At 40.2% G+C, this 13,986-nt stretch overlaps 1 protein-coding gene across 2 annotated transcripts; it reads right to left on the bottom strand.

Moving 5' to 3' along the window:
- Nucleotides 1-189: 189 nt before the first annotated feature.
- Nucleotides 190-12,759, bottom strand: ralbp1 (ralA binding protein 1). Of its 2 annotated transcripts, XM_034153047.1 has the most exons (10): nucleotides 12,671-12,759; nucleotides 9,978-10,283; nucleotides 7,724-8,218; nucleotides 6,564-6,913; nucleotides 5,882-6,043; nucleotides 4,191-4,322; nucleotides 2,878-2,988; nucleotides 2,578-2,699; nucleotides 2,375-2,495; nucleotides 190-1,969 (listed from the first exon to the last, which is right to left on the bottom strand). In XM_034153047.1, exons 2-10 carry the CDS (start codon nucleotides 10,228-10,230, stop codon nucleotides 1,667-1,669), a joined length of 2,049 nt encoding a protein of 682 aa, XP_034008938.1. In that variant the 5' UTR covers nucleotides 10,231-10,283; nucleotides 12,671-12,759; the 3' UTR covers nucleotides 190-1,666. The 2 variants fall into 2 exon arrangements, with proteins under 2 accessions (XP_034008938.1, XP_034008939.1); XM_034153048.1 differs by lacking the exons at nucleotides 9,978-10,283; nucleotides 12,671-12,759 and adding an exon at nucleotides 8,707-9,724.
- Nucleotides 12,760-13,986: the final 1,227 nt, after the last annotated feature.

The following is a 13,986-nucleotide window of genomic DNA, read 5'->3' on the forward strand; positions in this document are numbered from 1 at the left end:
ACCACTGGCTTGATTCACAAAGGCTGACAATTACGTGCTTCACTTCCTCAAAAGGATGCAAATGTTTTGCAAATGTTTTATGTAAAACCTCCTCAGGTTGGGAGGGGACATAAGTATTTGGAGTATGTGTAATGGAAAATAGGAAGCACTAAATATAGACTACACTTCTTAGGGTGTCAGAGAAGGAGACAAATTTGCAGTACATTTATTAGATCGACATTTTATTCTTCACAGCATTATTTTGTCTGCAACAATAAGCTACAAAAAGCTTGGAACAATATGAAAATAACCTCATGAGAAGCTTCTGAGCCCAAACTAGCATGTATTTGTTTCAGTCACAGGATTAATAACACGTAGAATCATGAGTCCAGATGAGATTGCTTGATTTACCCGCAACCAAAGCAGGGGCATTCACACTAGCATACTCCATACAGGTAATTAATAACGAGAAAAATAACATATGACAAAACACAAGAGCTGAAAATACAGTATGTTTGCAATCTTACAATGATATACACAAACGGTAAGTTAGTCAGGTCATGCCTTTGCTTTAAATATCACTGAATCAATGACAGTACTTTGCGAGTCATGGATCAGTTGTGAAATGAATTGATTGACTTGTAATCTTGAGGGTTTGTTTTACTCACTTCCAACTGATGCCATGAACAATAACTCAGAACATCAAGTAAAAAAAAAACATGAACAAATAATGAACAAAACTAGACAAGCCTCCGTGTCTCTGCACACATTTTGGCGACAATAATCATCACTACAGATTTGATGTTTCATTATTAAACCTTGTTTGTGCAAGTGAGGCAGAGAAGATGATTGCGCACCACCGCAAAGTGTGACTGTAACAATGCGGCCTCCAGCTGTTTGTCTACATTTTCCAGTGATGATTTATCTTTTAGTTGCGCGATTGTTTGCCATTAATAGTTTTCATCCACTGGTCAGTTGCGAGGTACAACGCCACTGTGCTTATGTGCATCTACCGTTCAAAGAAAAGAAAGCACCTACGATATATCTTTACATATTCATATATTACTAAAAAAAAGCTGTAACTTAAAATCAATGCATTTTCCGAATAGTCATCGTATTCTTCAGAATACTACTTAAATATATAATATATAGACAGACCAATCATAAATTCTTCATTATTCAAAGAGCTTTTGTATTAGTGGTTCTCTGGCATCTTCGGTTATGGCACAGTGGTCTCGCTCCTAATGTCTAATTTGCATTAAGGTGAGGGACATAGTGAGATACAGGGACTATGGTATGGTCTATGTTTGTTTCATGAGACCGTACCAGGAAAGAATAAATGTTATGTCTGATACTGGCAAGGTGCCTGACTTTCTTCCTTCCCCTACCTTACTTATGAATCCCTTCATTTCTCCTTTCTTCATACAGGCTTGGCACTGTGGATTTGATTCGCTCCACCTGGTCTTTCGCAATAGAAGCCACTTGTCGACTAATTTGTATTATTATCATTTGTGTTTGCATGGGAAAAAAAGGGAAAACAAGTTGTGTGATTTCTGCTTAAAGAGTCAGGACGCCTTAGACATACCAGCCACTTGGTGGACACTATTACTGATGAACTCCAGCAAAGTGAGACTCCAGTGACTCTACAGGACAACTGACCAGAGACGTACAGCAGCACCAACACGTCTCACATGTTGGTGTCCCTCCTGTCTTTGTTCGGTGAGGGTTTTGAAGGATCCTTAGCTGCTGCTTTGCCATTGGCTGAGGCAGCAACTTCTGCGCCAGCGACAACGGCAACAACGGAGCGCTTGGTTTGCTCCTCTGCGCGGGGCTCTGGGCTGGGCTGAGCGGGCGGGGGTTGCTCTGCCGGCGGCTGGACGGTCAGCTCCTGCTGCAGCTTGTGGCTCTGCATCAGGCGGAGCTGCACGCGGAGCTCCAAGATGGCTTCCTGCTCCTCGTGGATGGCCTGGTTCAGGTGAGTGTTTTTGTTCTACAAGGAAATAACACAAAGCAAGTCAACTATCATGTTTGTTTTATAATGCTCAGGTCCATATTTTCAAACAACATCCTCAGAAACAACACCATGTGGGAAATTCTCAGACTAAAAATATAATTATATAGACCAAGACTAATATTCTGAGTGTTTATGTGGACTATAATCAGAACTTGACATACTTGCCACAATTGTTAAGATAATTAATGGACTATAACAGACAATATACGATAGGGCTGCACAATTTTGAAAGAGATTTGATAACTTAAATTTGACCCAAGACGTTTATGCAGCACAACAATACTTTTATTTAAAAAAAAAGGTATTTTGATACATTTTGCCTTTAACATTTTTTAATATACTTCATTTTGTCCACTAATCAGCACGTTACGTTTTGCTCACCTCCAGTTCCTCGTTTTGCTTCTGCAGGTCTTCCAGGATCATCTGCAGCTCTTCCTCATCTTCACTCTCGCTTTCACTGTCCGACGAATACTCCTCTGTCTCACTGCGCCCCTGCTGCCGACTGAGGAACACAACGCTGGGTTATAATTCAGAACTTTAGTATAATTTTAAATATATTAAGCGTCCAAACAGTCTTTCCTCACCTCTGTATGTCTGCAATCTCTGCCCGCAGTCTCTCGATTTCCTCCTTCTCCGTGGCAATCTGTCTGCGCAGCACCTGCTCCAGAGAGATCAGCTCCTCCTGCTCCGTCAGGATCTCGTTTTCCTGATTATTCAGAGGAAAACACAACATGATTCCATCTCAGGTTGGCTTACTTGGAGCTAAGAGCAAATTGAACTGTAGATACAATTTGAATTGGATAATTTATAAAACAATTGATTTTTTTATTAGACACATTGTGGCATTTATTTGCTTGAGTTTTTCGTGTGTTTTGTTGACTCACCTGTGCTAAGAGGAGGTTGATGACTTCCTCCTCATTCTCGGTCATTTCCTCTTTTGAAACATCTTCCTTTGAGAGGCTTGCTATCTCCTGGGCGATCTTAGTCTCACACTCCTACAATTCAAAAGGAGGAAAGATAATGAAATAAAGCACTATGTTCAAACTTTGATTTTTTCCTTGTGAACCTTGCAATGTTCAAACTTTTATCAGAGGGACATTGATTAATGTCTATAGAGAGGCGAAGTCCCGCCCATCTACTTAAAAAGTATGTATTGAAGTCAATGGGGAGAGAAAGATTATCTTTGAATTGTGCCACGAATTACACATATGATGTTTGTCAATCTTAAAAAATCATTTCCATGTCAAAAAAGTCACAGTTTGTCGTAAAACTGTTGAAATATAAGACTATGAAAAATACGCAACTAGAAAGACTACAAATCCCAGAATCCCGGTCCCGCATGCTGGCTCTTACGGAACCGACTCACTCCCCTTGTGTGTATGTACAGCTCTCAACATGCCCAGACTTGGAGTGATTTTCACCTCTTTTAATACTTTCCGCCTCATTCTGAAAGAAAGAAGTGAAATGTGCCAACGTGACGGCCGTCTTGGTGTGTGGTGCGAGACGGGAGATGTAGTTCATTGAGCGGTTTCACACAAACAAAAGTGTTACTTCACAGTTTTACGACACATTTGAATTTTTTTAACTTGCAAAATTATCTTTTAAATTGACAAACATCATATGTGTAATTCGTGGCACAATTCAAACGGGATCCAAAGATAATCTTTCTCTCCCCATTGACTTCAATACATACTTTTTCTGAAATAAGGTCCCATGGAGGTCGACCGGAAAGGGAGGGACTTCGCCTCTCTATAGTATTGTTGTACTAAATTGCATTATATGGCCAGATGTTTATCTGTGTGCTTTATGTGTATTCACATACAGTTCAAGCACGGAAATGTAAATAAGTGCAGTGATCTAAAGTAATACAGGTGTTGACAGTAGTTTTGATATTTGAAAAATGTAAATATTGATATCATGTTAATAATGCTCCTTTAATTGTAATAGTTATTTTTGTACACTCTTGAACAGATATGGATCTCTCACTAACTTTTACCAAAAAAGGAAACAAAAGAACCAAATAAAGATGAAATGGACTGATTTTAGTTTTTTCTCGAATTTTCTAAAGATATTGTAACAATTGTGTAGTCAGAATCTCATATCTTGACAGCGCCACTCTCCATATATTGGTATGTTTTATCACCTATTGAAATAAAAACAAATATATATATACACAAATATTGTATGCAGAACCAACCTGGCGTTTGGCCTCCCTCAGTTTGCGTTTCAGAGCAGTCAGGATTCTCTGCACCTCCCAGAGCCGCTCCTCTTTGGACAAGTCCTTCACCCCCGCCTGCAGGTCCCTGTGCAGGCAGTTCAGCAGGAACTCCTGAATCACAAACATATATATATTCAGTTGTCACTCCAGAGCAACTTAAAATGATCGCAATAAAAAAAGCGAAATGGTCTTAATTACAGCAATAGCTGGCAAACTGAATTTAAACTGACGTCAACGTCTATGCACAAACCTTAAAGGTCCCCTATTATGCTGTTTTTCAACAATATATTACAGGTCTCAGATATATACAAACATGTCTCTGAAGTGTTTGGCTCCAAATACCAAACAGATCATTGCAGCATCCCATAATCCCCTCTGTTTCAGCCCTGTTTCAAAAGAGCTGATTCTGTGTCTGTTACTTTAGATGAAAATAAGGAGCCCCTCCCCACGCCCCTCTGAGAGATATTTGGTTAAAAAGAACACAATGGTGCTCTAGGAGGAGATTCAGGTGATAAGGTGGGGGGGGGTTACCTTGGTTGGTGATTGGCTAATGGTTACACAAGCCAGAAAATCGTTATGACATCATAAAGTGGCCAAAATCTGATCAGCTCATTTTCAGACAGGTTTTTATATAAATGGATCAGGACAAAAAGAGAGAATCTTTTTTTCGCATAATAGGTGACCTTTCAAGATGCATGTCTTTTCCCATGCATTATTTAAAGGCAGACATTCACTAGAAGGAAATCAAATAAGGATACAGATTGAGTTTGTTTTTAGGACTGCCTTTCACAAAATCCCTCATGTAAAGTTCAAGATGGTAGCAGCAGGTTATGCATCTCCACTTTTTGTTTATTTTGCATGATCTGGCATATATATATATATTAAAGGACAGGAACTTCTGGCACATGGAGACAAAATATAAAATCCTGGTAACAGAGGCAAAGACAAAGCACTGCAACAGAAGCAGCTTACTTTGCTAAATTCCCGCTGCATTGCTTTGCATCTACTGTGTCGGACTTTAATCTCTAAATATAGTGTGATGCTTAAGGACTCTTTAGGCAAGTTGCAGCTTCTCAACGCACAAATTGATGTTCTTAAAAAGTTTGTTTTATCCAAACAAATACTTAAAAACATATTCGAATCACAATAAAAACACAGTGTAAAAACGTTGAGGAATAATGAAGGTTATGTGACGACTGTTTCCTGTCCAGTCTCTGGCTCCAGTTTCATTCTAATCAGATAGAGAGTGGTATCCATCACTGATTCATATTGTAGGAGCCATATGTTAAAATGTATGATTTGATATATTATGTGTATATATATATATATATATATATATATATATATATATATATATATATATATATACATATAATAATTCTTTGTTATTAGTATTATTATATCATTTATTTAAACCAGCCGTTGTGAAATTGACGTCACAGCCGACAGCAGCTGCTTGTAATTAGAACGAGAAGGAGAAAAGAATCACGGTGCAATATAGTTTTTTGAAAATATGTGTTTGTACTGATATCTTTTGTAAATAAGTCTCTTTCCTGAGACGTATTTTTGTTGGAGTCAAGCTTATTGCTACTTGCGGATATATACATTTTTGGATTAGACGGACCTACAAATATGTTTGAACCATTTGGCTGCAGAGAGCCTGAGCTCACCTGGCGTCGGATCTCCTCCTTGACGCTCTCCTGGGTCTCGGGCAGCGCCGGCATGGTGGCCATGTTGGACCAGCGGAGCGGCCGCACCACCGGCTTCAGGACCACGTCTCCAAACAGCTCCCTCACGTGTGTGAAGAACATGTAGAGAACACGGTTCCCGATCTGAACGCAAGGTAAACAAATAAGTAAACACCTGGCACACACTCTGTACACACACAGCATTTAGTCTTGCAGTGTGTAATGTGGTTTGTATGATGTTTGTCAGACTGCAGTAAAACTAAATATATATATTCTCTACCACACGCATTCCTGCATATTGACAGATGTAATTGATCCCGGACTAATTCATTAAGAGAAGTGTTTATTTAACAGTGGAGTTGCTCCTGCTGCTGTTAGTTCAGAATAAGTGGAGCAGCCACAGAGTATCCCCTGTGGGAATAAATCAGACTCACTAAACTAGGCCAGCGTTTTAAAGATGAACCGGCTGTTTGATCCAATAAAAGCTCAGTTGGTTAGTTGCTAAGGGGATGTTTCTTATCCTGGAAGTACACTTGAGCATGATCTACTTTTCATTTTGATGGTTAGTTTGCCTGTTGCTGTTGAATTTCTGCTTTCTGCAACATTTGTGTGCTTCTCCCCTTAATCTCCTTTTACTCAGCGTGATCTATGCATCCTCTCTGACCTGTATGGTTGGGTTGAGGACGATGGAGATGTTCTGAATATTCATCTTGGTGTCCAGCTCCCGGGTGATGACGTGGTCCATGTGCGTGACGAGCCAGGAGAGGAGAAGTCGGCTCTCCGGCGACACTTCGGCCAGCAGCCTGTGAAACTCCGCCATCTTCTCGGCCTCCACCTGCCGACCGCAGGCGTCCTCGAAGCGCTGCGCCAGGTCCCGACCCAACAGGTTCTCCGGCAGCTCGCGCAGGTACTGCTTCAGGAGGCTGGCCACCGTGTGCGGGTCGTACTCCTCCAGGCAGGGGCACTCCTCCCGGTCGTACGCTGCTTTCAACTCATCCACCTTGGACTTCATACCTGAGAGCGAGAGAGGTTGATGTGAGATTCAGTCCAATGTTGAGGTATGTTAGTAATCGGGGATTAAAGCAAAACATTATGTAGTTTTGGGGTTTTAAAGCACGTGTTAAATGTGGAGTTACAGCCTTTGTATCTCTCCTGCTGTTCTTTACTGCACCAGTGAAGTGGGGATTTAACCTAAACTTTATTTAAGTACTCAAGACCGTTAGTGTTTTAAGGAAAGATGCTTTTGAAGAGCTTTTTTTGTAGTTTGTCTTAACCTCATTTCAGTGCAGTCTTTAATCTATTAAATCAAACTGAATACAACTTTTTTTGCAAAGCTTGACCCAGTTTTAAGTTTAAATAGTCAATGATCTTCATAACTTACTTACATTGTACATTGGTTTGAATTTATTAGTAAAAATACAAAAAAATAACAATTCTTAAATGTTTCATAGTTAGTGAACCTACATGATAATTTGCCTTTGGTTCATTGACTGTCCCCGTTTACATTTCAAGAAGTCAACAAGGAAATAAATACGTAGCACATGCAGTGCCGAGAATATGGTTTAACACATCATCAATTATATTTAGGGATTATGTTGAGTTGATTGTATTGATGTACAATTAAGCTGCTTCTCGCCTGGTGGCATTATTAGTAATTCTACATACTGACACACTTCTCACTTCTCACTTTTCCCCCCTTGGGTTCTGCACTGATTTCTTAAATGCTCCCTCTGGAATCAAATTCGTAGCAGCGTAGGATTTAAATCCCTGACTTATCCCTTTTTGCAACGCGATAGAAAAATCCACATCTCAAAGGGTGTTTACCTGAAACTCGGTAGATGCCTTCACACTTCATGCCGTAACTCTCGATATAGTCCACACACTCTCTGAAGACGGCGGGCAGATGGAGGCCGTCGTACAGAGCCGTCCTCTTCACGGCTTCAGTGAGAGGCGCTCCAAAGATGGGCCTGAAGGTGGGGACCTCCACCGGGACGGGCTCTGCCTCTGTTGTTGGTTTCTTCTTCTTCTTCTTCTCCTTCCATTGTTTAACCACGTCGGCTGCCGTCAGATCCTTTGATTTCTTATCTTTGGCGGCTTTGTCTTCCTTCGGCGCCTTTTCCTTTTCCTTTTCTTTCTCCTTTTCCTTCTCCTTCTCTTTCTCCTTCTCCTTTTCCTTCTCCTTCACCTTGAACTCCTTCTCCTTCTTCTTGGAGAAGCTGGGTTTCTTGAACACATGGATTCCCTTGGAGCGCTTCATCTTGGACGGGCTCTCCGCTTCGTCGGCCGAACTGTCCTCCTGGAAGGCGGCGTAGCCCTCCGCTAAGAGAGTAAAGAAAGAGTGGGAAGAAACAAAAATAGGGTTAGATCTGAGGGGAGAAACACCCCCGTTTTCTTATCCTCCTCCTACGGCAGAACCATGATAGCAGTGAAACAGAAACAGGAAGGGAGACGAGTGAGAGAGAGAAGATAGCAAAGGAGGGGGAGAACGGGGACTTGGAAAAGAGGTCAGCCACAGATTTAGCATAGCTCCCACAGCACCTTTTGCCTCATCAATGTGGAAATGAACATTTGAGTTATATAAGTTCATGTTTTGATGTTTTTAATGTAATTAAATGTGATTCACTGTGTGTTGTAGGAAAGTCATATGAGAGCCAGTTGAGAGGTCAAATGAAAAGGCAATGATTGATTGACTCACCCTTGTTATGAGGTCAGCATTGTTTAATTGATGATTTAAAAGGCAAGAGTCCTTCAGCGAAAAACTGTTTGGGTCTCCATGCTGCATTAAGGTAAGATATTGAATCACTCACTCAAAGTCTGTAATCCTTGAGAAGACTCGCGACTCTCAATGTGTTAGAAGAATTCCTCCGACAGCCCTCAAGAACGAGTTCAGGTAAAACCTTTTTCCTGACAGCTTCACCACAGGCAGAGACGGTTAGTGCCCTCTTTGTCTCTTCTTGTTTTCTCTACTGTGGTTCCCTTTGTTTCAGATCGCTGCCCAAAACACACCTTCACTAGTCTCTGTGGGTGTGCTCTGAACTCTTCCTCTCTCCCACCACATCCTGGTGATAGAGCTAAATACAGACATGGAAATATCCTGATACTGGACCGTGGACAATGAGCCTGACTCAGTAAAAAACATTTCTCAGTAAAGGAACATTTGTCAGAGCTACAGACAGCTACAGCCAACGGATGGAAAAGTGGAACTGCGATGACCTTCCACAACATTACAATAGTTTTCATTCTCAGCTACTCTAAAGCCAAGTGACCTGAAGTAGATGACCTGTACTGTATGTACTTGTTAGCTCCCAAATGGGATAGGATAGGGAATGTGAATGTCAACAAATCCTATAAAATAACTATTTCCTGTATACCACAAAATACTACAAACACATTTACAAACACTTAACTGATTTTGCTCATGTGAAAGCTTTGTTAAAGATTGCAATGGAGGACTGTGGGCAATCCCCACAGGAGCAATTTGGGGTGAAGTGTCTTGCCCAGGGACACAACGACATGCTGACTGCAGTGGGGTTTGAACCTGTGACCCCCTGATCCGAACGCCAACGAACAACCCACTGCACCACACACCGCCCATCAATCCATAAGTATTCATTTGCATGCGATACGTATACCGACTCGTATATCTTTTGCATGCAAGGTTGGCTAAATACTATTTCAGAAGTATAAGGTTATTAATCATAGTTAAGGTGTTAATACACTCTAATTAACAGTGTGAAAATGCATTTACAAGCATTTAGTGATGGGCAGATCAACATAACATCAATATATCCTAGATTGCCATTTACTTAGTTAATTCTTGCTATTTCAAACATTTTGTACACCCAATATACATTTTATTCTATTTTGTTATGTTCATTATAAAAAAGTATGAATAAGTCCAAATAAATAGTAGGATTAGATGACCCAGACTTGTATCACAAAGTCACTTAGTAAATTCTTCCCTGAGCTTTCAGCCCTTTCTCTAAGCTTTGACAAAGATTTAAGAATGGCTTGCAACATTTGTCAGTAAGTGAAAGTGTCCATAATAAACCCTCAAGCTGAAATGACAAGATCTTACTTCTCTTCTCCTTCTTCTTGAACTTGTTCTTCTTCTTGCTGTGCTCTTTGTCGTCGTCTGAGACGTAGGCGTCCGGGGCCTCGTGGTGATGTCCATCGTGCGGCGGCGAGGGTTCTCCGGTGCGGTACAGCCCGGGGAACTTGGTGGGACTGATCTCCTCGGAGCTGGGGGTGCGCGCCACGCCCCCAGGGTGCTCCGCCCGGCGCTGCTCTCCAGGGCTGCTGCTGCTGGGGGGCAGGAAGCACTCAGTCATGGCTGCTGGGGCCAAATCACTCCTCCGACCGGAACATCACCTCTCCATCACACCTGCAGGGGGTGGGACAAGAGATTATAATAAAACAACCCTGCATTCGACTTCTCAAATGACCTGGGTTCAGTTTGCGTACACATACTTTATACATTCCTCCCGCTTGTTGTTAACATGCCATCTGACTCTTAGATATGTTGGGGAAATACTGAATGTACTCTTTCAATATCAGAGTACACATGATAACAAAGGCCCTAAGTAGCTGTGTATGTAACCGGATGTATGATTACCTGGAAGAGCATCAGGACTGTTTTAGGCATACGATAGCTATGTGATTAACATGATGATTCAGCCTCTATGGAGATAGACATGTGACAAGCATGATCATTTCTGACGTGGAGCTAATCTAAACTAAACATTGAATACTGCTTTGAACCGGTATTCCTCCATCTTGTGACTGTGTAACACCCTCTCTTGTATATCAGCATGTGAAGGACACTGTTCAGGAACTAGTTGTATCAAATGATCTGTATGTGATGACTACTTCCATTCTTGAGAGGATAATAAATACTTGTAAAGCGACCTTGGGTCCCTTGAAAGGCGCTATATAAATGCAAGCTATTATTATTATTATTATTATGTCTCCTGATTATTGAAGCTCAAGCCGATGACGAGTGATATTTTTCTAACACCCTTCATTCGACTTCTCAAATGATCCGGGTTCAGTTTGCGTAAATATACTTTAAACCTTCCTCCCGCTTGTTGTTAACATGCTATCTGACTCTTAGATATGAGAGAGATAGTGGGCGGGTCTGTACGTTTTTATATATTTTAGTTTTTGTACATTTCCTTTTGTGTGGACGTGTTGTAATAAAGATTATAATTGAACATACAAACTATATAATGAACTGAACGTTAAGAAACAGCCTTAAGGTAGTATTTTCCATAAAGATGTGATTAATCAATTGAATTGAAATTGAATTAAAAAAGGGTTAAACAATAGATACATTTAAATTAATACATTAAACAGTTACTCTGGCCCTATTATGAATCTGTTTAGCACAACCGAAGTGGCTTATAACTGTATAAGAGGACATTATAGCACCACAAATGTAAATTACAATAATAAGAAGAATATTTAAACGAAAATCCACACATGTTCTCAGCGGTGTGTGCCTCATCAAATAGAGTGTGGGCTTCAAAAAGAAAATATTGAATCCTAAGTTAGATCAGGAGGACAATGGCGTTGTGAAGCAATTAAACACATTGAAAAACTTGTAACATTGTAGAGTTAAAACTGTGATAAATAAATATATAGTCCATTCCTGCTTCTTCTAGTTTTGACTGTATGAACAGATAAAATGCAACAATAATGTCTACCCACCAGATGGTGCTCTGCCATATACATTTCCATCACTTCTGGACAATTCGACTTCTCATTCAGTAAATTCTAACAACCTAAATGTTGTCAGCTAACTCAAAACTACTCTAATATTATAATCCATTCCAGGACAATGATTGCATGCATACTAGTGAAATAATTACATGTATTCTGATGTAATGTAATCTTATTCTAGTGCAAATTACAAGGTATATATTTAATGTATTTTAAAAACTGTTGTAGCTGCTTTTCTGCTGTAGTTCTTTGGCTTATATAGTGGTGTTTTCTTGCGTCTTTTAACTCTCCTGATCAGGACTAACACCACCATTTCGTTGAATACTTTGCAATGATAAAAAAGGCTCAGCTGTCAGTGTGTACATGTTGTAGGAAGAATATTCATTTACGTAATCACTGCAAAGGGTGTGGTGTGTTTATAAAAAAGAAGCTTCATTTACTTTGCTAATCACTGACAGTAAATGGAAGATATCATCTTACATATCAATACAAAACAATAACATACATTTAAGTGGTTAGTGTGGTGGCTTCAAGAAAATCGCTGCACTACCTAAAAGACACAGGTGATAAATGATGTAAATTAACACCTATTTGTTTCCTAACACTGACTTAATTGAACTCTGGACACCCAGCTGTTTATTAAGTCTGCCTGACATCTTAATATGCATTCGCTTTGGGCAGATTATCCTCACTATTTCTTATCCTGTCCTGTTTATATAACACTTATGTTAACACAACCACTCACATATCACCACCTTGCTGTTAAAATACGCAGTTTAATCCCTGCAGTGATGTATAAAGGTAAATTGACATAAATAACATTAAGAAAGTAGAAGCTCTCCTCTGAATGGAGGGGCCCATCATGCTAACGTCAGTTCAGCTAACCTGCTAAGCTAGCTCATTAGCCAAGCTGTACGTCACGATTAAAGCCGCTGTTTCCATCAGACAAAACCAACATAAGATCAAAAGTAAACTACATTAGCTTAACTGTATTTCGTAACCGCTGTACTGTCATTAAACACGCAAAACACAAAAGACAAGAAACTTTACCAAAAACTATCCCGTTCGGTCAGTTTCAGAGTGGAGCTTCCGCTTGTCTGTATTCTAAATAAACCCATCTGCGCTTGCGCGAAAGCCGGAATGCATGATGGGTGGTGTAGTTCGAAAGGGTACGTTTGCTTTCTTCCTTTTTAGGGTTTATTGGTGGTCGGCAACCAACGATTTAGTGCATCAACGCCACCTATTGGACTATATGTGGAGCATTGGAATTCGCAAAAAATAGAATAAAAAAAGGATAAATTACACAAGAACAAAATACATTTCTCTCAATCATATCTGTTGCTTTAAAGAAATTATAAGAAGATTGTATATTTATTTTGTACTATAATGTTCTCCAGTGTAATAATGCTTTTTTTCATGAATGTATCCTGACATTAATAACCTTATTTGTTGTCATACCTGCTAAAGCCTATTAGTAATCTTGTTTGGTTTAATCCTGCGTTTCCTACTTTCAGATCATTTCTCTTTTAGATGCTTTTGAATACTGGAAAGATGTTTTCCTGTTTCGCTAAGGTGTCATTATTTTAAGTTTTGATAGTTTTAACCTCTGCTTTGCTAAACTGTATTTGTATGTCAGTTAACTGTTGTTTTACAGTAGTAAGTGAGTGAAAATTGAAACATTTCATACATAATATCCTGCCTTCATGCGACTTTCCTGACCTACCTTGGTTCTCTCGCCACAAATGTATAGTCTATGTAGGTTTCCTTAACCCAGAATAATCTGGAATTAATGAAGAATGTTTAGGCTGTGGTCTCATTTTGATCTTAACCACAAGTGTGATGTTATACAAGCCTGCGTACAAGAGAAACTGTCAAACAATGTTTTGAAAAGAAGCCATCATCTAAATTTGGTGAAACCACGTGCTATTCTGAATCATGTGTACTTTCCCAAACTCTGCGGTTACACTCTGTACCCTGGTGGTCATCCGGACACATGAAACACATTAGTGCTCTGATCTTTGTTGGCACCATCTGCTCCAAACCCACAGCTGCAATGGCAAAATGAGGTCGTGATTCAATATCATAAAAAAAAGGCAAACAAGGTCTCATTGTGCGGCCGGTACATTGGTCCGTGCAAACTGCAGTTGAATGCCAATTGGGAACAGAATCAGTGATAGGGCACCCTGCTGCCTTTTGAGAATGCACGGGCATCACAAAGAGCATTTGTGTGTGTGGGATTGGCATCGGTAAACGCTCCCTTTCTCCTCCGCTTGCATGCGACGGTCTGTGAGCAGCTGAACACCTGTGGAGCAGAATGGTATAATAACAACTTTGTTTCCCCAGGAAATGATGCGTTTCCTGACTCG

This window comes from Trematomus bernacchii, unplaced genomic scaffold (genome assembly GCF_902827165.1).
Source record: "Trematomus bernacchii unplaced genomic scaffold, fTreBer1.1, whole genome shotgun sequence".
Taxonomy (NCBI): domain Eukaryota; kingdom Metazoa; phylum Chordata; class Actinopteri; order Perciformes; family Nototheniidae; genus Trematomus; species Trematomus bernacchii.